The sequence below is a fragment of the Marmota monax genome, unplaced genomic scaffold (assembly GCF_021218885.2).
Source record: "Marmota monax isolate L192 unplaced genomic scaffold, Marmota_monax_Labrador192_F-V1.1 WCK01_AAM20220418_F8-fsc00009, whole genome shotgun sequence".
Lineage (NCBI taxonomy): Eukaryota > Metazoa > Chordata > Mammalia > Rodentia > Sciuridae > Marmota > Marmota monax.
Genome location: NW_026694710.1, coordinates 23495559 through 23520032, shown reverse-complemented (window position 1 = coordinate 23520032; position 24474 = coordinate 23495559). Strand labels below are relative to the sequence as shown.

At 45.9% G+C, this 24474-nt stretch overlaps 1 protein-coding gene across 6 annotated transcripts in view; it reads left to right on the top strand.

Annotated features, from left to right (window-relative positions):
* Positions 1 to 24474, top strand: part of Stx18 (syntaxin 18) — a 130178-nt gene that overhangs the window by 73664 nt on the left and 32040 nt on the right. For 5 of the 6 annotated variants that reach the window (XM_046423456.2, XM_046423455.2, XM_046423454.2 and 2 more), the window contains exons 3-6: positions 5892 to 6007; positions 7746 to 7844; positions 7987 to 8053; positions 19510 to 19625. In XM_046423456.2, the coding sequence (XP_046279412.1) occupies positions 5892 to 6007; positions 7746 to 7844; positions 7987 to 8053; positions 19510 to 19625 (398 nt within the window). The remainder of the gene's footprint in view (positions 1 to 5891; positions 6008 to 7745; positions 7845 to 7986; positions 8054 to 19509; positions 19626 to 24474) is intronic. The other variant, XM_046423458.2, reaches the window with a different exon arrangement.

The following is a 24474-nucleotide window of genomic DNA, read 5'->3' as shown; positions in this document are numbered from 1 at the left end:
TGCAGGTTGTACATCTGAATGGAAATGTTGGACAGGCAGTTGGATATATGTGTCTCAAGGTCAAGAAGAGGTCTAGATTGAAAATAGAAACTTGGGACTTGTCAGCTTGAAGCCATGGGACTAGTGAACTCACCAAGGTAACAAGTATAGGTAGACAGTGAAGAGATTCAGGAACCAGGTCATGAACTGCCCATTGTAAAGTGGTTGGCAGTTAAGAGGTGTCAAGAAGGGCTGAAAACAAGTAGCTAGGGAGGGAAGGGGATGGGACCCTGTGTTATCATGGAGGTCAGTGCAGCCAAAGAGGAGGAGGAGGGATGAGTGCCATCAAATCTACGGGAAATAAGAAAGTAAGGTATGTACTGAGCACCATGACAGTTGCTGGTGATTACTGCTGACGCCAGAATGAGGAGGGTTAAAAGCGTGATTGTATCAGGTCCAAGAGAGAATGGCCAGGAAAGCGGGCACCCAGAATGGAAGCATTGCTGAGAGAAGTTTTACTGAAAAGGGGTGACATTGAGCAGTACCTGGCAGGGGAGATGGAATGGGATTTGAGGTTTGGTTTAAAGTTGTTTTTGTTTTAAAATTGGGGAAAATAACACCATGTTTGTATGTAGGTAGGAAATATCCAGCATGCAGGAATATTTTGATATTAATAAGTAATAAATTCATATAGTGTTCACTCTGTGTCAAAGTCCAAGTATTGGATGCATACATTACATCATCCAAGCTTAGTGGTGCAGGAGAAATGAGAACTGCCAAGGTCATTCTAGTGCCCAGGTGGAAGGAGTTACTGTCACCAGGAGATGCTTCCACAGAAGCAGAAGAGCAGGTGTCTATGGGCCCAGAGGAGAAGCGGGGAGGAGGAGCTTATAGGAATTCTCAGAAAACTGAAAGCAGAGTGGTCACTGACACTGAAGATGAGGAAGGAGGCAAGGGCAAGTTGAGGAGACTAGAGATGTGGAATGGTCATTCAGGAGAGGGGCAAGCAAAGACACCAGCATTATTGCCAGGTGCCATTAGGGGGCCACTTAGGAGAGTGATCCGGTAAGGCAGTATCTCGATCTATCTGTCTGAGTCCCACTTGATCCTAGGCTCACCTACCTGGAAAGCCGTTCAGTACTGGTTCTTTTTCTGCTATTGGCCACATCAGGCCCTGACTCCCAAGTGTTTCTTTCTCATGGCCTCTACTCCTTACTTCCCGCCACATCAGCCCCTGACTCCCAAGTATTTCTTCTCTCATGGCCTCTACTCCTTACTTCCTATAGGCCAGGCCTGCCTGGTAGCCCTGAGATTAGAACACACAAAACCAGATAAATTAAACAAGACCCAAGCAGACAAGTTGCTCTGAGTGCCCAATATATGAAGGCTGTCTGCTGTGCAGTCTTTGCCGACAAAGGTTTTTCTCACTTCAGCTTATTAAGCCCTAGCGAGCATTTACTGGCATCAGAGCTATCCTCAGCTCAGGCTCAGGTTTGTGGCCCTTGCATTGTATGTCATAGTAACTTTTCCCTTTCCCCTTAATAAATTGTAGAACTTTAGAATCTCCTTTAGTTTCTCAATATTTTAACAGGAAATGGTTGAAAGACCATTTGCCACACTTTCTTCTTTCAGAACAAAGAATCGGTTATGGAACATTTGGTCTCAAGAGCATTATTTCTTATCTTTCTAAAATTGTATCATAAGGACAAATGCTAGTATTAGTTCCTTCCTTTCCGTTTCCAGTGCTTTCTTCTATTCCTTCTGGGTCTGTGTCTTTACTCTGCCTCTCGCTCAACTACACCCTACATCTCATGTTCTGTTAATACTTCACCTCCAATGTCTGTTTAATTACTGAAAGTTTTACATCTTGGATCCTTCTCCTCTTTCCAATCACTCACCGCCCTTTTCCCTTTCTTAAATTTCATTTGAACAAAAATTTATTGAGCCCATACCTATCACATGATGCTAGGAATACAAACATAAATAGGACAAGATTCTGTGCTTAACCTCATCAACCCAGGACTGGATCTTCCCCATGGTTCCTCCAGCATGGTATTCCCACAGTTATCTTTACCAAGCTCAGCTTTTCCATTGGCCACAGAATAAAACTCTGACTCACTGAAGGCCACCAAGGATACATCCCTTCCACCTGTCTTATGTCCAGCCAGTTTGAACCACTCACGGTTCTTCAAACTCAGGGCTCTACTCTTGCCTCTCATGGCCACACCTGCCTTTCAAGATCAGTTTATAGGTGTCCTCATTCCCAGTTAATCAGGAGAGTAAGTGCACACTCTTCTGAACTCTTCTGCCTTTTATGGCATGAGAGATGCCTTAGAGAGAGTTGTAACATCTGAGATCAGAGTAGCTGCCCAGGGTCACACCCCAGCTCTGCTGATGACTGCTGGATAGCCTTGCAAGTTGTGTAACCTCTCTGTGCCTCAGTTGCTGCATGTGTAAAATGGGAATTTATAGTAGTACCTACCTCGTAGAGTTTGGGGAAGTTAGTAAGCAAATATATGTGAAGCCCAGAACAGTGGTTAGTGTTGGTGATGAGAAGTGTCCACAGCCTCAGCCTTTGTTTATGCTGTATGAACACATACATCAGCCTTAGGTGTTACCTGTTGTAGTACAGTGTATTGAAAACAGGGTCTATATTTTGTTTCTATGTCTTAGAGAGTAACTTTAATTTCATAAATCATATTGGGTAGATTCATTTCATAATATACATAGTACATGCCCAATATGCATTATAAAATTAATCTGTTGATTTAGTATTTATAGCAAAAATCAGGTTGTAGTATATGACTTCCCACCCATACCTTTTCAGGAACCTTTACAACAGTGTCTTAAACATTCTCTTCTTCTCTATCCTCAGGAATGGTCTAGTTGTATAATAAATTAATAGACAGGGCTGGGGTTGTGGCACAAGTGGTAGAGTGCTCGCCTAGTATGCGTGTGGCACTGGGTTCAATTCTCAGTATCACATAAAAATAAAATAAAGATATTGTGTCCACTTAAAAAAACTAAAAAATAAATATTTAAAAAAATAATAGAAGAACTTCATGGTATTTGGTTATTTTGAACTTGCCCTTTCTTACAATACTAATCAACAAAATAACAAAAATAAATGTACCTTTAAATTTCTGAACTATGGAATAAACTTACCACCCAGTTTTTTCCCTCCTCTCTCCCTAAAGTAATTGCCTAATCTAAACTGATATCCAACATAGTTCCCTTTAATTGAGTCTAATATTTAGAGAAATTGAGATCTCTAATAAAATTATCTCTCTGTACATAATAAAGGAAATAAAATTAAACTTTGATAAATTTATATGTGCATATCCTATGAGGATATATTTCTGGAAATATTTGACTGATATTTAACCTTTTTAAAAAAGTAGTAATTTTGTTAGAACCTAATTTGAAGCTGCATCATCAGCAACCTTCATTATTTTGATGACTGTTTTCAAGTGCCCACCATAGACCTACTGCTATTCTTAAAATATCATGGGAACATTGAGTTAGAATCCCTTTTCCAGCCAGTCTGTCTCCTGTGTGAGTCCCTGTATGTGGCCCAGCACCTTAACACTTCCAAACCTGTGCCCTCTTCTGTTTCCATGGCTTGCATGCCCTCAGGCAAACCCAGAACTCCCTCTAACTGCTCCTTATCTGCCTTTGTACCCAGGCAATCTAGGTCTCAGATTTGTCCTCACCCCCATAGACACTGCCTGGCTTAGGTTTTTTTTAGCAGTGGTCTCTTAACCATAGCTGAGGGCGCGCGGTTTCATCTGCCTCCAGGCCACCCACACAGAGGAACCATGCAAATAGCAAATTCCCCTGTGTAAAATCCTCCAGTGGCTATTTCCATCAAATACACCCTTGATCCCAGCTTTGGTATTGCAGGGACCCTGATTCAACTGACGGTGGACTATTTGTATTTTGTATGACCACTGTGTTTTTGGAAAACCTTTTGATATTGGAGAAACAGCTATTACAGAGTAACAATTTTAAATACATATATACATACTCATCATAATACCATCCATATTTATTTAAAAAATAGTGTAGACATAATGCTAGACACATTCGATGTAGAGATACTGACCACATGTGTATGATGTGCTGCCCCTTTGAAGTGACTCTCGGTGCCCCAGAGGTCCATCACCATTGCTTGGTTTCCATTGGAACCAGCCTGTTTTCTCCTTTCCCCCTTCGCTCAGATGTGCTCTGGTGTGGAGCAAAGGTGACATGGTTACTCTGAGCACCATCTGAAGATTGGGAAACTTGAAGCTGGTCCTCCCTGCTGTGTTCTGTGTGGGTACTTTCCTTTCCCTGTATGAACTGACCACTATCACTTTGGATTCCACATCCACCCCCACACCAGCACCATTCACTACAGTTCCTTGTACTCCCTGTTTCTGTGTCAATCACTCCTATAGTTCAGTACCCTTTGTAGGGGTTGATACTGAGACTTGCTCAATTTTGAGCCCCCAGCCCCTGGCCTAGTGCATGACATATGTAGGTTCAGTATACAAGGCAGTGAATGAATGCATTGTGAGGACTAAATATGTACATAGGGTACCTGTAAGACACTGAGAATAGCATGTGGCGTATAGTAAGTGCTCAGCTCATATTAGGGCACCCACACTGTGCCAGCTGCCATTCTGGGTGCTAGGGAAACAAAACCAGACGAGACACACACAGTCCTTAACTTTCGTGAAGCTTGCATTCTGCTGATAGCAGAGAGACATAAATATTTACTTTTTCAGGGAATAATAAATACAATAAAGAAAAATAAAGCAGGATAAGGAACAGATGGCAGTAAAGTGGGTTTGGGAGTCCTAGCTTGCTTCCGTGTCACAAAGCAGAAAGGGCAGAGGGCAGCTTTGACACTGAGAGACAATAATCTAACCAGCACAGGTGGGAAGATGTTGTTAGACAAGTGCTGTGGGGAACCTTGGGGGGACAGGTGTTGTGGGGAACGGTCAGGAAAGGTGACCCAGGGCAGTCATCCAAGCAGAGGCCCAGACTGAGAGGAGGTAGGAGCCTGCTTGGTCCGCTGCTGCTCAGTATGTGGCCAATGTGAAGTGCCTGAGGGGTGAGCCACAGGAAGCGATGCTATGGGTAGGCATGGGATGACCAGGACTTGGCGTTTTGTCCTCAGTGAGAATTGGTGGCTAGGACCGACACATTTGTAAGGTCCCTTTAACTTGCTGTATTGTGATTCTGAATTTCATGTGGAGTCCAGAGTGTTGAATTGGACTGAGCAGCATCACCATAAGTAATGATGCTGCTGCTCCTGCCCGGCTCTTAACAATCATGAGCGCTGTAATAAAACTACCATATTTTGGGCTTCAAGCTGCTGTGTAACTAAAAGTGGTAATTTTAGGATGGTATAATTTAATATCAAGGGAAATTATGTTTTTTCTTGAAGCACCTTTGTTGTGAGTTGTGAAGACTGCTTGTCAACATCAAAGGACTGCATCCCAAACCAGTTTCTCACAGATATTTCAAGAACCCCAAATCCATTCCCTGTCCTATTCTCCAGGCAGCACCTAGGATGAACTGCCAGTCATTGGGTTGCACAAAGCCATTTTGGAGCCCCCCATTGTTCTCAAGTCAAGTCCTCTGTTCTTTCCAAGCCCTGCAGGCTTCTGCCTAAACCATCTGTCTCTCCCTCCCTTAACTGACCTGCAGTTGGGGCTATTTGGGAAGCTTTTTCTGCCTCATACCTTCATGTGCCACCCTCTAGGTCTTTCTCCCACTTCTCAGCCCAGCCGGTTCCTCCTTCTCCTCCAGGTCTCAGCCTTGGTGTCAGTGGATCAGGGAAGCTGTTCCCTTCCCCCTGCCCACACTCCCCTGGGTCATCATTTGCTGCTGCCCGCTTATTTTCTTCCTCTGTCCTTATTTAGCCATATCATGTCTGAATATGGGAGGATGACAGATGCAGAACGTGACCAGATAGACCAGGATGCTCAGATATTCATGAGGACCTGTTCAGAAGCAATCCAGCAACTCAGAACAGAAGGTAAAGTGCTCTGAAAGATGCAAACAGCCAGCCACGGATGTATCAAGTAGTTCAACAGGATTCATGAAGAGCAACCACCCACAGTCCCTCTTAGGTTCTTACTGAGAGTCAGAGTTTAAAACTTCAAAATCTTTCCTGATCCATGTTTTAACAAACTAAGCCAGTCAGAATCACAAATAGGCCACCACTCAAGTTAAACAGATGGGAGGAAGGAGATGGATGGACCTCATCAAACAGAACCAGAAATTTACTAAGGGGCCAAGGTCAGAAAAGGCAAATTATATGTGTGCATACGTGTGTGTGTGTGATGTCCACAAGTGCCTGCAGTGTGTGGCAATTAGTGGGGCAGGTTGGCTGGCATGTGGATAATAAAGTAAGAAGGCAGCTTATGCTCCACCTGCCCTAGCAATAGTAAACTGGTGTCACCCCCCTTGCAGTCAAGAGGAAGGATCTGAGCTGTTGCTGCTGAGAGAGGCATCCCCACTCTGCCATATTTGATCTCTGTGGCCTGAGACAAGTTACTGAATCTTCCTGGGCCTGTTTCTTCCTCTGTAAAATGCAAGTGATTATAGAAAGCATCTCAGCATTACTATGAAAACTGAGCTAGATTCCTAGAGCCGACCCTGGCACCAGAGGGCCATTGTCACCTCATTCTTGCCCAGTCTCATTCTGGTTGAAGCACTGGGATGCCTTCCCAAGCTATGTGTCTTCCCCACATCTTTTTAAATGTGTTTAGACAGGTAGAGCACATGAAATGATCTAGCATTCCAAGTGTGCGGGTGCCGTGTGTTCAAGACACAGACTTCTCCTGGGGAAGCTTCCGTGAGAGCTGATGGGCCATCAAGAGAGTCTGGTGAAAGCTGTAGACATTCTAGAAAACACGAAACACTGCGCAGTCTCACAGAATCCCTGAGTCCCTCGTGGGATCTCGGCTCTGCAGCCCTACAGTTTGGTTATACTCTTCAGCTCTGCGTTTATTGAGATGCCTAGAAAGTGTATGTGAACATTAATAAAACCAGCCATTAAGTATCAAACCACAGAACCTGAGGCTCCTTTTGGCCTCTGAACCTGAGTTTCTTCATTTGAAAGTGGATATAATCAGAATCGCCACCTGGCCCCTTCAAAGGGTGGCTGTGTGGGATGTGAGCTCAGTGTCCGCATACAGCAGGCACTTGTCCCCTCCATGAGTGGTAGTTGTCTTACCAGACTAAGGGGTACAGACTTCAGTCTGCTAAGTTCTATCAGACTTCTGTGTGAGTCCACACAGGAAAGGCACCTCTGTGACTGGGCATCATGGAAGGTTCCTAGAGTGGAGAGTTCACCTCAGTGTTGAGGGGTCCTGGGAGTGTGAGACTGGGAAGAGGTGGGGCTTTCCAAGCCAAAGCACAGTGCAGGCCCAGAGGGGGTGTTAGGACCTAGGCTTGATTTCAGCATGTTATTAAAGGTCAGCGTGGGCACTGATGCTGCCAGTACACATGGGGTCAGTCCTCAAGAAGGGACTGCATCAAGGACTGTCCCTGAGTGCTATAATAAACCATGAATTATTTGACTAGTTTTCCTCTGGCTTTAATCTTTCATCTGGCAGAGTCTTATCTTACTTTTAAAAACAGTTTCACTTACATAAGACTTGCTCTGTGGTTGTGTTTTTAAAAATACCTTTAATAAAGAAAGGGAATCTGATGCATTGTTTTTAGGCTCATTGAATACAGAAGCCTGAGTGTTGTCTTTTCTGTTACAGCCCACAAGGAGATACATTCCCAGCAAGTGAAGGAGCACAGGACTGCTGTTCTGGATTTCATTCAAGATTACTTAAAAAGTATTTCATCTTCCCTTAAAGGTCAAATGTGGCCTTTCACAATAGATGAATTCAGAATTCAGCTTTGCTAGCTGAAGATGGTAGTGTCTCATTATATTTAATGATACCTTTGCCTGAGAAGCCATTTTAAATGGTCTCTGTTCTGCTATTTTCCTTTCGACAGGAGTGTGTAAACTTTACTCAGAACAGAGAGCCATCCGAGTTAAACGAGTGGTGGATAAGAAGAGATTGTAAGTATGGCCTCTGTTGGTATTTCTCAATTAATAATAATAATAGTGGTAACTCAAGTTCACAGAGCACTTCCTCTGTGATGTATATTGAGATTGAATTTCTTCATAAAGTGCCTTAGCTAGTGCCTACTGTGGGCTGTGTGCCAGGTGCTATGCTCAGCCCTCTTGGCTCACAGGTACTGTTACTCTCCTCAGCTGAGGCTGAGCAGGTTGGGCGACTCACCCACAACCCCACAGTCTGGAGGTAGCTGAGCTGGGATTGATTTGAAATTTGTGCTCTTACCCATGTTGCTTCTTAATTATTCTATGAAGCCATTTTACCCCAATCTCTGTCCCCCACATACTTCTTGTTATCTTTGAAAGAGTTTTCCTGAGGGAGGAGCTTGGCACAGTGACCAATGCACCATGAGGCCAGTGTGACCCATGTACTTGTGAGATGCCACATGCTCTGAGCACACACCTGTTTTCAAGCCCAGCACCCATTTCACACAGGCACTGTTCTGACTTGTCCAAGGCCACACGGCCAAGTAGTAGCAAACCAGACACCAGTATTTCCTGTGGCACCTCTGTGTGCCTCTGTCCACCTTCCCATCTGGGCTCACACAGCCTCCTGCAATGCAGGAGTTGGGCACAGTGCACAGTGGCAGCCATCTCAGCAGCCCAGCCCATCATGGAGACTGAAAAGCATCAGTGGGCTGGATGTGGTAACACACGCCTATAATCCCAGTGGCTAGGGAGGCTGACACAAGAGGATCACAGGTTCAAAGCCCGTCTCAGTAACTTAGCAAGACTCTACCTCCAAAAAAAAAAAAAAAAAGACTGGGAATGTAGCTCAATGGTTGAACACCCAGGTTCAATCTCTGGTACAAAAAACAAACAAACAAAGAAAAACACCTCAGTGAGTATTGTATCCATACTCTGAATCTTGAGCACTTCTCAACTAACTTTGGAAATATTCTGGAACATTATGAGAAGATAGCATGACATAATATTGTGAGACAGGTTTCCTTATATCATGTCAGGTGCCCCTGATAGTGCTCTCAGGCCCAGGACTTGGCCTCAGCTCTGCTCATGACTGGTTTCTCATACTGAACAGATACAGAGAGGAACATCAAATGGGGGGGGGGGGGGCTATGGGACAAAATCTTTATGAGACTAGGACACTTAGGAGCTCCCAGGACACTTTCTGGGGGAGTCGCACAGCATGTGACTCGTGACAGTGGGTGAAGTGTGGTCTACCAGGGAAGCTCAGGAGTGACTCACTACCCAGGGATTTTACTGGCACCTGGTCACATGGCACCTTCTCTCTGGCAATATCAGAACTCCAGATGCCAGCAGGAAAGCAGGGTTGGGCGTCACAGCCCTTCAGCTCACATTGTTTACACCCAGCTTAGTCACGGGGAGCTGCTCCTCTCAGCTAGATGGCTCAACTCCCTGAAAGTCCAGGTTCTCAGATGCACCAAGAGCTAGCCTTGCAAGCAGGCCCTTCTAAGGATGGCAGTCTGAGTCCTTCCGTGTGAGCTTCTCTCTGCACACTTGTCAAATAGATTTGAAACAGTAAATGCCAATGGGTAGAAGCATTTGGGGATGATAATAAGTAGATCAGGCAAGTTATCTGTCAGCAGATAGTTACTATTATATAATGTACCAAGAGGGTAATTTGAGAGAAGCAAAAAATAAAGTCTTTGTCCTCAGGGAACTTAGAGGCAGACTGGGCTGCTATAAAAACTTGAAAAACTAACCAATTTAATCAGGACATAATATTTTGGGACAGGTTTCCTTATATCATGTCAGGTGCCCCTGATAGTGCTCTCAGGTCGGAATCAGTGAGGCCACCAGGAAGTCCAAAGAGAGAAGCGGCTTGGTGGAGGGTGAGCACAGAGCCCGGGCCCCAGTGGCCAGATAGCCTGTGCTGGAGTTCTGGCCGCACTTGCCAGCTGTGTGACTTGGAGCAGATTGCTTTATTTTTCTGTGCCTTAGTTTCCTTGCCTGTACCATGGAAGAATTAATAGTATCTATCTTCATAACTATAGTGTTGTGGGAAGAAAATGAGTGGATACATAAAATACTTGGAGTAATAAATGTTAACTTATCATCTACCATCAAGCACCTACCACATGTCAGGCAGTATATTAATTTATTTCCTTTAAGCCTTGCAACCACCTTATTAGTAAATATTAGTATCTCGTTTTATAAATGAGGAAACAGGGGCTCGGCAAATTTGAGTTTGCTGCCCACTGAACTGCAGTCTGAACCTGAGTGATTGGGCAGATTTTCAAGTAGTGGATCCATGTTGGCTTTAAAAAATTCCAGGAAGCGGGCAGTCCAGGTTTGGGGAACCGGTGAGCAGAATGTCCCAGGCAGAGACCAGTTTGTCTAAGCAGGTCCTGGGAAGTAGTTCAGACTCCGATGGCATGTGATGGACCCTGAAGGTGGGAAGGTGGCCACTAGACTCACACTACTACCAAGGAGGAGCAGCAGATGTCACTGCACAATGCCAGGTGGAGACCCAACAGGTATAGGAGGAAAAGTAAGAGGCTTTTGCTGCTTCCTCCTCCATCTGCCCTTGGCAGAGGTTTCAACTAAAATACAAATTAAAATCAGTCAGATAGGAAGTCCTCTGTAGACAGTGAAATGCAGCACCGTTTCCTGCCAGCTAGCTGCCTTGTACCAGTTACTTTGCGCACAGACCTGGAGGGAAGGGGGGAGCTGTGTGTCCCTCCACAGTGTAGTCCAGCCCTCTACTCCTGGCTCCTCACCTTGGGCAGTGGGCTCTGTCTGAAGGAGGTGAGCTCACTCCCTTGCTTGCTGTGTCTCACAGAGCCCGGACACAGCAGGCGTTCAGAGCCACAGCAACTGCACCCCAGCCTTGTTTCTTAGGCAGTCCCCAGTGACACATGCTCGGCCAGGCCCTACCACAGTTTTGCCCTAAAGAGGCCTTGCTCTTTGAGGCTCTTGGGCCTTAATGCTTGCTAGTTTCTCCACCCAAGAATGCCTTTCACGTATGCTTATGTTCTGTTTCCCCAACCCAATTCATCTGGTGAACAAAGTTCTGCTCATCCTTCCTGCCCCAGTGAAAATTGCCTACTCTGTAAAGTCTCTTCCAGCTCCTTCAGGCAGTGCTATGGCTCTCCTCATGGGTGCCCTGTGTGCTGTTCACGGTCAGGTGCAGCACATTGTCTCTTCAAGATGCCACTGGCTTATTTGTCCCTGTGCCACCTCAGCTCATTATACAGCATAATGCCTGTCCTCGGGGGAAGCCAGTAGTGGATTAATCTACCATACCAAAGGGCTCTCGTACCAAACTGGATGAAAGTACTTTTGTTCATTAAGCCATAAACAGTGTCAGTTGACCTTTCTGCATTTTTCTGACCATGAGTCTGTTTTTTAAAATGTGAGTGCCATTAGATGGAGGTTCTTTACCCATCCTCGAGGCGTTTCACTTCTGGCGTGGCAGTGGTACCCGCCAAGCTGGACAGAGGGACAGTGATCACTGTTATTGGGGTCTTATGTCTGCTCTTCTGGCCCATCCTCCAAACACTTACCTTTCACTAGTACACTGATATTCTTAGAAGTGGAAACTTTGGGCTGCTTTCCCTGTCTCAAGGGAGAGCTGAGAAGAGTGAAATCCATTAGTGGGAGGTGAGGGTTTCTCCCACCACCGAGCAGGTTGCACACCAGCAGCTTGGGAGGCCAGAGCTCTGCAGCTGCTGCGAGGTCCTCATGTGGCGCCAAGCTGGTGCTGAGCACATGGACTATGAATTCTGGAAGACAAGAGCTCTGGGGAAACCCTGGTGACTTCAGTGAGGTGTACTTATCTGATCTCACCTAAAACTTATGTAGATTTATTTATTTCCATTGTCAGACAGGTTAGAGAAGCACTTAGTGTTCAGAGTTCTCAGAGTCTATGCAACCTCCTACCCCAAGCCTGTCTGCCTGGAGCCACGACTGTGCGGACAGCTGGCCAGTGCGCCTTGGAAAAGGCTGTGTTGATCCATGGCCAGGCAGGACATCTTGAGTTATTATTAATTGCTTCCTAATATTGATACAAAAGATCAACATTCTACTGCATTTCATTTCTTCTCCTCCTTTTATAGTACATAATATCACAGTACTTACCTGGTAATTGAAGAAGGCACTTTATATTATAATTTAGCCCTCTCACCCCTTCCGGATTCTAAGACTGGTAAGGAGAGGATTGCATCTTTTACCTCTTTGTATCCATCACCTCTAACCCAGGGCCCTATACTTCGTAAGAGCGCATAAGTTTTGCCAGTAATTGGGGATGATGATAGTGGCAGTGATCAAGATGAAGAAAGAACAAAAAGAAGCTTTGCCCTGTGACAGCAGACCCATGACAGAAATGTTGCACTGTTTACTCTATAACAGGGCCTTAATCATTGCCTAGAAGAGAGATCAACAAACTACTGCCTATGGGCCAATCTAGACCTTGGCTTTGTTTGTACAGCCCTCCAACTGAAAGTGTTTTTATATTTTTTAAAGGTAAAATAATAAGAAGAAAGGCTATGAGACAGACACTACATATAATCTACAGAGTCCAAAATATTCACCCTGTAGCTCTTTACAGAAAGTCTGTGTAGACTTGGCTCAGAGCAGAGTCCCTCAGAACCATTTCTTTGCTTCAGTATTTCGCTGTCTATTGTGGACGCGGTGTGTGTTCTACAGCATGTGACAGGTTCTGAGGTTATGCCACAAGTGACTAACCCAGCAGGCAGATGACACTTGAGCTGATGTGTAGTCTGCTTAATGACGTGAAACAAATGATTGGAGGGCAAAGTCAGAGGGCTGCAGGTGCTTGCTCTTGTTTTCTGTGCTTGTCCCATGACAGGCCATCGTGAGCAGTGTGTGACTGGTCCTATCTGTGGCCCATTGCGCCTTTGCTGTGTGAGGGACAACTTGGTCCAGGCAGCAGGAGCCATCGCCCTTTGCCTGGAAGCCATGTTGGGTGCTGCAGACGATCCTGTGACAGACCGAAAACACTCTTCCACCCAGAGCCTTTGTTGGGGACAGGAAAACAGCATAAGAGCAGTCCTTAAATCTGGAAAAAGAGCCATTTCTCTCTAAGATTTATATGGGCCTTATTTAAGGTTTGCAAAGAATTTCTCCCATGTTTTCTTATTTTAAAGCCCCAAAATCTCTCTCCCTCCCTCCCTACACCTCCCCTTTTATGTCTCTTTTTGTTCTTTTAAAATTTTAAACAGAATCCTAAGGTCCTCAAGGTGGGACCTGGAAGCCTGCTGGGCAGGGGTGGGCCTAGCCAGGTCAGTGTCCATCAGAATGGGGTAGATGCTGATCCTCCCGAGAACTCTTAAAATGGCTGTTTTCAAATTTCTTTCAACTAGTTAATTTGTAATTTCCCTGAGGATCTCAGTAGATACTCTGTGTATAATTAGAATCTGTTTTTATCAGTTAAAAAAGAAAAAGGCACTCCCCTTTGTCTCAGTCCACTGCACTGCAGGCTTTCATTCATTTAAATTGAAAACTGGTACATTGCCATCCTCTGGATACAGAGATGGCAGATATTAAAGGAACCTTCATTCAAAAGTCAGTTATGCCCTTCCCCTTTCAAGACAGTTCAATTCTGGAGCCATGAAGTGAGGTGGGGTAAGAGGGGTGCAGTGTGGGCAGCTGAGGTTTCCCAGTGGAAGGTCAAGCTGAGCAGCACGGTCAACACAGCAGTCAGAGCCCCAACAAGAGCTGTGGTGCATCCCCACCAGGAGGAGTGGCGGGCAGCAGGATGAGGGTGAGTGCCTGTAAGGGGTTGATCAAGGAAGAAATAGAGGAGGATAGGCAGGTTTCTCGCTATAGAAATGAAAGAGAAGAAGCCAGAATGAGGCCTGTAGTCATGGGACAGAAGGAAAGGTACTAGTGTGAACTCATAGTATCTTATTTCCACAGGCAGCATGGAAATGAATGTGGTTGTGGGCATGTATGTATGCATATATATGAAAATGCATGCATGTGTCTTTTGATTCTGTCCCCTGGGAGGGCCTGGATGCAGTGACACCCCAGTAGCAAAAAGCAGATCTTGGTTTCTGAGTTTCAGTGTCAAGAAACCACCCTTCTTGCAGAAATGACTGGTTCTTAGGCTGGGGCAGGGAGAGCACAAAATGAGCCTGGAACTTTTGATTGTATCAGAAAGCAAGGAAGGACTCTAGTGATAGGGACATGTCTAAAGTGTAAAAGGGTTTCTCCTGGCCCACTTGGAGATCACCAGAGCCAAAAGAAGTGACAGCAGAGTACAAAATATTTCATGAAATAAGACATCATGGGTCCATTGGAATATGAATAATTAATTAATTAAAAGTTTGAAATATATAATGTGAAAGCACCCTCCCCTCAATGCTTGTTAATTACAAAGGGGAAAAGATTAATTTTTGTGGTGGGGTGCCCGGCAATTGCCACCTTGATCAGTGGGCATAGTGAGAGCACACCGCCTGATGGGCTGCCGTGAGGTTTCAGCAGCGCTTGTGATGTCTGCCCAGCCTGACTCCTGTCACCAGGAAACATCACACTCAAATTCAGAGACATCTTGCTGAATAACTGGCATATTATTATGTGTCAAAATCATGGACTCAAGAGACACTGAAGGAACTGTTCAAATGAAGGAGATTGAAGAGAAATGACATGTGATTCTGAACTGGATCCTTTGTTATAAAGGAGATTATTGAGTTGGTCAGAAATGAACCGGGGTATAAGGAAAAGATGGAAGTCATGTATTGATATGCCTTTTCTGATTTTGATGGCTGTACTCTGGTTATATCAAAGAATACATTCAATAGTCAAAGGTAATTCAGTGGTACATGCCTATAATCCCAGTGACTCAGGAGGCTAAGTCAGGAGGATCTCAAGTTCAAGACCAGCCTGGACTACTTAAGACTCTGTCTCAAAATTTAAAAAAAGAAAGAAAAAAAAGAAATGGGGACCATGCTTGTATAATTTTATCAAAATGGATTCTACTGTTACATATAACTAAAAAGAACCAATAAAACTTTTAAATAAAAAGAGAAGGGGGAAAAAAGGAATGGTAATACAGTGGTAATACACCCATGGGTTCGGTTCCCAGTACTGGGGGAAAAATAGCCAGAAGTAAAGAAGCATCAGTTTGGCAACCTACTCCCTGATGGTTCAGGAAAAAGGGTTCTTTGTACGATACCTCCTTGCTGCATATAGTTGTTTCATAGTGAATTTTTTAAAAACCACAAAATACCATTTCATACATTAGAATGAATGAATTTAAAATGATATATGAAGGGGAGGGCACGGAGCAACTGGAACTCTCATACGTGGCTAATGCAAATATGAAGTTATTCTGTCTGTACTATAAAGAGCCATATAATTATCCAAAGTTAAATGCCATCCTGTGACCCAGAAGCTCGACCTAGATTCTCTATGCCTAGAAGATCCTTTCTCCCCTATGCCTGGCAAAATCTTAACCTTTTCAAGATCTTATCTAATTGACACCTACCCTGTGAAGCTCCCAATAATTTCTGTGCTCTAAAATAGTAGTAGTAAGAGTTTATAAAGCCTTTATATTTTGCATGGCACCTTTGGAATCTGTGTTAGTCTTTGCATCCACTCTGAATGGCCAATGTGAAAGTGGAAAAAGCAGGTCTCTCACCGTCAGGAGTTGAGAGTGAGAAAGCCTCAGTGAGACACTTCACCAATGAGGGAAGGAGGCTGACAGTTCAAGAGGCGGCCCAGGAATGCGCCTGCTGCGGACCGGGCTCCACGCTAGGCCCCTTCTCATTTCATCTTCGCCACATCCCTTTGAGGAGGGTGGCGTTTTCTCAGTTTTACAGATGAAGAAAACTCAGAGCGAGAGGATTGAAGCAAGGTCACGCAGCAGATAAATGGCAGGCTAGGACCAAGCCCTCTGTTTTCTCCAGACCCTCTTCTAAATCTGTCTTTCTCTGCCAATGGCTTAAGGATCCAGCCTCCAGATGTGGGGGTCTGTGGAACTGCTGGAGGAACCTGATGACCAAGGCAGTCTGCAAGGCAGCAGGTCATCTGCTGAGCACCGGGGCCAAGGAAAAGGCTGCCTACGCCTCTCCCCTGCCAGTCTGTCAAGACTCCTCCTGACCTTCTGCTGGTGTGCCAGCCGAGGAATCTGCCGCGAGTGCGCCAGCGCTGGAAGACCCTGCTGAGTCACTTGTGCAGATCACTCAGTGCACCCACTTCTCAGCTCTGAGTCATGAATGGATTTCATCACTTCTTTTCCTCTGATGGCCTGCACCTTGCCGGTGGCCATGTGTGCTGGACGCGTATTACTTCAGAAGAAATTTTCTTTACCAAACCACTGCCATTTCTTCTTCCACAGTAATGATGGCAGCTGCAACCACAGAACAGTTGCAGTAATAGCTCGTACTGTGGCTGTTGGCTGTGCTAAGGAAGCACTTGCAAATAAACAAGGAATTCGACAGGAAAGATACCCTCACAGCCCCATTTTATAGATGGGAAAACAGGCTAGGAACGGTTAGGCCATTTGTCATTTAGTAACTGTAAAAAAACCTGAAAATTCTGGTTGATACATGTCTTATTTTAAGCTAGTTTCAAAATTGGCTAATGTGTCAGGTTGCTAAATTATCTTTAGCAATATTTGAGGTAAATTGTTAAGTAGCAAATGTTAAATTTTATAATTATATACAAAATCAAATGTGGAATGTTTATTCTTAAATAGATTCGTCTTTGGAGCTGTTTGTGTGGTCTCTTTGCGTACTGCATCTTTTAGGTCTGTCCCTGCTGCCCTTGTCAGGAACTCCCTCTTCGCTGCCAGTGGTGCTGCATCGCAGGCGTGTACCACAGCTGGCTTGTCGGGTCTCACGTAGGCAACTTCAGGTTGCTTCCATTTCTTGACTAAGGCTGTTGTGAGCATGCATTTGCAGACCTTCATGTGGATACCTCTTTTCATTTCTTTGGGATGAATACCTAAGTGTGGGTTGCTCTGCCATGGTGGAGATGTTTCTTAAACTTAGTAAGAAATTGCCGTAAGTTTTTCAAAATAGTAACACTGTTTTACATACCTTCTAGCAGTGTGTGCTTACATACATTTCAGGTCCCCACTACGATCAGGGGCTGATTGTTTCCTAAGCTGTCCCAGTGAGTGCTTGGGGGTTTCTCATTGTCCCACCTTTTCGTGTGTTATCGACCATTTGTATATTTTTTCCTGAAGCATCTATTCAAGTATCTTACCCACTTGCCTCCCCCTTTTTTCTTTTTCTTCTTGGTTTTTTTTTTTTTGTTTTATTTTGGTTTGGTTTTGTAGTAGTGGGAATTGAACCCACGTGTGCTTTACCACTGAACCACATCCCCAGTCTTGTTTGTTTTTAAACTTTGAGTATCTCCCTAAGTTGCTGGGGCTGGCCTCAAACTTGCAATCCCCCTGCCTTAGCTTCCTGAGTCACTGGGAATAATAGACATGCCCTATGTCTAGCAATATGTTGCCCATTTCTTGTTGAATTATCTGTCCTTTTGTTGGTTTGTATAGGAGTTCTTTATCTATTGTATATACAATTCCTTGGTCAGATACGTGCTACAAATAATTTTTCCTGTTCTGTGGTTTGTCTCTTTATTTTCCTAATCATATCTTGGATGAATAGAAACATGATTTTGAGAAAGCCAGATTTTTGAAATTTTTGCTTTCTCTGTCCAAAGGTCACTAAAATATTCTTTTATGTTTTCTTCTAGAGTCTTTTTGACTTGGTGGTTTGTTTAGGTCTACTGTGTATGTCAGATTAACTTTTTGATGGAGTGAAATGGGGTTGGAGTTTATTTATTCTTTATAAATATCTACTCATTCCATCAATGTTTGTTAAACAGACGTTCTTTTCCTCGTTGAATTGACATAGTGTGGACTCCAGAGCTAGGTCCCTAAGGTCCTGTCCCAAACCAGCCGTGTGTTGTATGACCCTTATGAGTGTCCAAATTTCCTCAGGCCTCGGTTTCCTTCTTTATAAAAAGGTCATTACTACTAGTGCCTTCTTTCGATTGTTTTGGAATTGAATACATTTATCCATGTAAGTGCTTATTAGAAAAATGGCCAGTATATAATCAGCCCCCAGTAAACATTAGCTGGCATTAATAAGTCACTCTCACATGTTTCCATTGTTCCCTTACTTACAGCCTGCCTGGCAACATGGATTTTATCACAGACCCTCCTAGCACTCTGCCTGGGATTTTCACAGTGTCATATAAAGCTGTTACAAGGCCTGTTGTTTCATAAAGGGGCCTGTTGTTTGATATGGCTGTGTCACCGTAGTAAAGCATAAGAAGTAAAATCGAGAATCAGTAAATGGGATGGATTCAAACTAAAAAGCTTCTTCTCAGCAAAGGAAGCAAAGTTTTTCTCTCTCATTAGCCGTTTACTGGTATTTGTAAAGCATCCATTTATTCAGTGTATACTTACTGAACACTATCAGTTTTCCATTACTGTGACAAAATACTTAAGATAACCAACTTAAAAGAAGAAAATGTCTATTTTGGCTCATGGTTTCAGAGGTATTGGTCACTTAGCCCTCTTGCATTGGGCCTGGGGTGGCAAAGGCGGTCTGTTCACTTCATGGCAGCCTGGAAGTGAAGACAAACAGGAAGGGGCCAAGGTCCCAATATCCCCTTCAAGTGCATATCAGTGACCTGAGTACTTCCCACTAGGACTCACCTTTAAAGGTGCTATGGGCTGGGGACTAGGCCTTCGACACATAGGCCTTTGGGGAACCCTTATCTAGACCATCAGCAAGCACTGAATGCCAGGGCTAAGCAGCAAACATGACTCATGAAGGCAAAGAGCTGCTCTCACAGACGACAGATAAAAGACAGTGCATGACAGACCCATCACTGCTGCGGAGGAAGCAAGCAGGTGCAGAGGAGTGGCAGGGTCCTTGGGTAGCAGGGAGGGCCTCTCTGAATAGGTGTAGCTACACCCCCTGGGTGGAAAAGGGGACCCCTTGTGGGAAGAAGTTCAGGAAGGAAGTGCAGAGATGGTTCCACCTCGGAGGTATTAAAGACTTATGCTTTTATAGTTAAACTAAGTATTACTTATATGTGGGTATATAATACGGGTCAAAATTATGTGTCTACTGTGTATATATGTACACACACACACATATTCAGCAAGACTTTTGAATTAGTGTAAAACTAGTGGATTAATGAATATCCAGCTTTGGGTTTGTTGAAGGTAGGGCCTTCACTGCCCATTCACTAAGTGTGGTGTCCATCGGGGGCATTTCAGACTGCAGCATTCTACTGATGCTGTTCCCGTGCTGTGGCTGGGGACACAGAGGGTGCACAGCCCCTGCCTGAGGCAGCAATGCCTATACCTCTTTTCAGGTGCCCTGTGGAGGTGTGTCCAGGTAGCCACTGGTCCATGAGGCAGTGACTCTCCTCTGTTGTCAAAAAGAGTAGCATAGGTTTTACAGCAAACAATTGTTTGGTTTTAGATCTAAGCTGGAACCTGAGCCAAGTACAAAGACAAGAGAATCCACATCCTCTGAGAAAGTTTCACAGAATCCTTCAAAAGACTCTGAAGAAACACTTGCCACTGAAGAGCATCCAGGTATGAGTTAAAGTTCAAGCCTTGCCCTGCATTCCTTCCTCACAGTGCTGGCCAGAGTGCAGAGGAGGACAGAAGCAGCAGCCCAGCCCCTGCCAGCTGCGTGTGTGGTTGCTTGAGCCAAGGCTGGCGGGAGGTGGCCGTGGTTTTGTCTGTCCACAGTTGGCTGAGAAGAGCCGTCCAGTCACCTGGGAGCTGGGATCCAGATGAAAGGGCCTGCTTGAGCTGTATACTGCCCGGGGATTGGGCTCTGCTGAAGGGCCGAGGGAGGCAGTGCTACCCTCCAGGCAGAACCCTGTGCTCTCGGCACCATCCTGCCAGTCCTGCCAGGGCGAGCGTGTGATCTCGGTGGCTTTCGTAGCCGGTCAAGCCAGCAGGACAAGGTGCAAGAGTGGGTTTATGTGCTGCCTGTCGCTGTGGATACCAGGTACCCCATGACTTTTTAGTCTTTATATCCTATTGTCATGGACATCTTCATTCTGTGTGCACCCAATGCAGAGGACACCTGTTAGTGCACGTAGCATAGAGGTTTCCATACTACGTGACTCGCAGCCAGGGACGCACTGGGGCCAGGAGAAGCTGGGCACCTTTGCTTCCTCTGTTGTGGTCTGTCTTGGGGTGTGGGGCTCAGGCCCGCGTGCTCACAGGCGTGGTTGTCACCCTCACAGCAGCCCCCTGCAGGTACGTTCCACGAGCCTCTCTTTTTTCAGAGAAACCCCCTGAAAGGCTCACAAAGACTCACAAAACCTGGGTGACTTGTCCAGGATGGGTGACTTACAACTGGCAGCTGCAGAATTCATGCACAGTTCTGTTTTCTGAAAAGTCCTGTTACTCAGGCTGCCTCCTGTCTCTCCATCTCATTTATCCCTTGCTTCTCACAAGCAAGAGCATTCACTACACACCGTGGCTTCCTAAGCCTGGCCCATGCCACAGTTCCTTTCTAAAGTTCAGAACAGCTTTCAGGAGGGACTGGCAAGGAGATGAGCATTTATGGAGCCCTCCACTGGTACCAGGCACATACTGGGCATGTTAAAGATGTGATGTATACTGGGCCTTGTGAGGCGTGTGTTATTGTCAGTGTTTCATATGTGAGAAAATGAGTTGAGTGAGATTACGTAACCCATGCACAGTCCAGCACCAAGAAGGACAGCACCGGCTTCGATGTGGGCCATGCTGTTTGCAAACCTGAGCCCATTCCTGGTGACAGCTGCCCTGACTCCACAGGCAGGGGCTCAGTGTACTTCCTGTTCCTACCCACCCTACCATCACCCACGAAATCATGGGCTTCTCAGAAGATAATGTGTACATGCGTCATTACTAAATTCACTCAGTCCACACAGCATCCACATCTGCTCAATTCATGCATGTATTCAGGAAATGCCAGATGAGAGTGGGAAAGCCAGTGCAGACTTGGGGCTCCGAATCTCCTATGCAGAACTGGAGCCCATCTGCTCTGCTGGGCCCCAGGCCCAAGCTGTATCTTGTGCCAGGTGCCAATTCATTCATGGGTCTAGGGGCATGGGAGTGAGCAGTGTGGCTGTTAGGGATACGGCAAGGAGCAGAAAATCAGCACCTCTCCTTCAGCCCAGTGGGAAGCAGATGCTAGCTGCTCTCAGTTATGGTGTGTGCTGTGGAGACAGGTGTGTGCCGTGGCTTGTCCCAGAGGTGCAGACCTTGATATTTCAGTTAAGACCTGAGGAATTAAAACCCTGTGGCCCCTGGGAGGATTGTTGCAGGCAGAGGCCCAGGACACGAGTGTGTCTTGTGTGGCTGCTGAGCACCCAGGGCTGGAGATGGGGAGAGAGCAGAGGGGCATGGACTGGGAAGGTGCTGGGAACTTGGTCCTGGGGGCCTGTAGGCCACAGGGAGACTGTGCCTTTACTGAGTAAGACAGGAAGCTATGAGCAGATCTGCCCAGAGGACTGTCTCACTTGACTACGTCTCAGCAGGATCCCTCTGGTCATCCTGTTGGAATGGAATGTTAGGAAGCAAGGACAGAAACGAGTGGCTGGGAGGCTTCTAGAGCCACCAGCAGCAAGGCAGGGGCGGACTGCACCAAGCACGGCAGCAGTGGTAGAATGCCGGATGTCTTCTGAAATAGAGTCACAGAGTTTGCCTTCTGGGTGTGGGGCATGAGGAGGCACCAAAAGAGCCACTGTGTCTTAGGCACCTGGAAGGAAAGAGCTGCCCTTCACTGAGCTGTGGAGGACGATGGAAGAGCAAGCTTGGTCAGGAACGTGGGTGGCACATGTGGATGTGAGATTCCTAGGGGAGATGTTGAGTAAGAAACTGGGTTCACAAGTCTAGAGGTCAGGGATGGAGTGTAGACAGTCTTGATCCCTTGAGACAGGCTGGATTCACAAGGAGTGAAGGTTAGTAGGAAGAGAAGGAAGGACTTCCTCCTTCTGGTACTTCCTGTCTGACTGTCCCTCCCCTCCTCCCAGTAGTCCTCTCTGTTTTCTTATTACCTGTCTTCCCTGCTAACCAGAAGTCCCACAAGTGCAGGAGTGTCTACGTCTTGCTCATTCCTGTACCCCCAGTACTGGAGCCAGACTCAACCCACAGGAGGCTTCAGCAAATATGGCTTGGAAAACTGCACACATGCATGAGTCTCTCTCTGGAACCCAGTTGCTCTTCCTTACTGTGGAGAGGAATCAGTTGCCTCTGCAGGGTAGGAAATAAGTGGTCAGAGTGAAAGAATGCTGCTCTTCATGGTTAAAGTCCATGTAGGCACGAGGCCTTCTCCTGTCTAACCCAGCTCTCTTGGCCTTCAGGAGAGCACTGACTAGCATGTTGGAGACAGAGGGCATATGAAGAGTGCCCCTTTGAAGGTGTCTGGAGCCCAGCTCCAGCACTGACAGCACTCGGAGCATCAGTTTGCCCATTTTTAAAATGGGGATGATAGTACCCACCTTTCAGGGATGTGGGGAGATTAGTGGTAGTCACTGGGGCTAAAAACTTTCATGCTTCAAAGGACCTCATCAAAAAAGTGAAGACAACCCACAGAATGGGAAGAAGTGTTTGCAAATTATATATCTGATAAGGTGCTTGTATCTAGAATATAGAAAGAACTCTTTACAACTCAGTACTACAAAGACAAACTAGTTAAAAATCAGCGAAAGATCTTAAGTTTCTTAAAAGAAATACCAGATGGCCAGTAAGCACATGAAGAGGTGCTCCGCATCCTTAGTAATCAGGGAAATGCAAATGACAGTCCCAGTAAAGAACCAGCTCACACCTGCTAGGACTATGGGAGAGTGCAAGAGCAGGTAGCATCGAAGATGTCCCCAAGGGTGCAGAGAAGCAGTGCTGGGCAGAAGACTGTGTTTTGTGGCAAAATTAGGCTTTGAATTGAAGCACGGTAAGAAGCCACTGGTGGGTTTGAAGCTAGAGCATGATGTGGTCTGGGTTAGGTCCTAAAAGCCCTGAGACTGCTGTGAGGGACTAGCACAGAGGCAGACAGATGGGCCAGGAATCTTGCAACAGCCCAGGCACAAGGTAGCGTAGGCCTTTGGGGAGGCCATGGTAGAGGGGTGAGAGAAGCACTTGCTGCATTTCGGAGCCTGAGCTTATCTGGTAAGTGGAATATGAGATGTGAAGGATGAGAACAGGCGGGGGTGAACAGCCTGCAGGCTTGGGGTTGGAGCAATAGGTAGACGGTGGACAGGGAATGGTGGCCTTGTTGCCTGAGGCGAGCACAGCTAGAGGTGGGGTTTGGCACTAAGGCTCAGGAGAGTGGGAAGGAATCAATACAGTGCCCTGCAGGCCTTCTAAGATGCCCTTTGGATGTACAGAGTACGTGTTGGAGTGAGCAGGGAGAGCTTAGAGCTGGGGTGGGGGTGGGGGGTTCCTGAGAAATAGGCAGTTTGCAGCCATTGGCCTGGATGCATCCGAGAGAAAGAAGGGATGAGGAGAACCCAAAAGTAATGGGAGTTAACTGTGGGCTGGGCCAAAGCACAGAAGGCCTTGAACACTAGACCAAGCATCTGAACTCGACACCACTTTGGGTGCAGCATGCAGTGAGCTACAGGGTTCAGGACAAGGCTTCAGATGGCCACGGAATCGAAAGTGCTATAAAGACCTAGACTGCTTGGTTCAGACATGAACAAGGTTTATGTGTTTAAAAAAATTGAAATGGGCACCGTAATGAAAACAGACAGGAGACAGCAAGCTCTTAGGGATGGAGTAGGATGGATGGAAAGTGCAACTCCCCTGCCCAAAGGATGTCATCTCAGTGAAATGGTAGCTTGGTTTGTAAGGATGCGTTCAGCCAGGCCTTATAAATATATTTTTCCTGTGATGACAGTTGTGGTGAAAATGGTTTTCCTGCACTGTTGTGTTGGAAGTGGAGGATTTTTGTGAAGATTTCTTTCCAGTGACAATCACATCTTTCATGCCTGGTCTGCTATCTCCAGCCTGCTGCTGTCATGAGTCCTTTTCATGTCAGAAGACCCTGGACTTGTGCTCATCTCCTAGGACTGAGATCAACTACAGGAAATTTACTGAGGTTGAGGAAGAAAGGGAAAAGAAATGGTATTGTCTTTTGAGTTGATGGCAAGCTCAGAGGTACTGCTGAGATTCACACAGGCACCTTTGGAGGCAGAGACTTTGTTACAGTCCTCCTGGAGGAGTAGTCCCTGCCCTTTCGCTGCTGTCCTCAAGCCCTGGGTACAACCCATGCAGATCTCTCCAGCATTGTGCTGAGAGAAGGCCTTTCTAGGAGCCTGCCTTCTCAATAAACTTCATCAAGGAGCCATCACTTGACCAACCATGATCAAAAAGTTCTCTAGATTAAACTCTGCACACCCTTCTGTTCAGCAGTTCCGTGGCCAGGCACCCGTCTTGCAGAAAT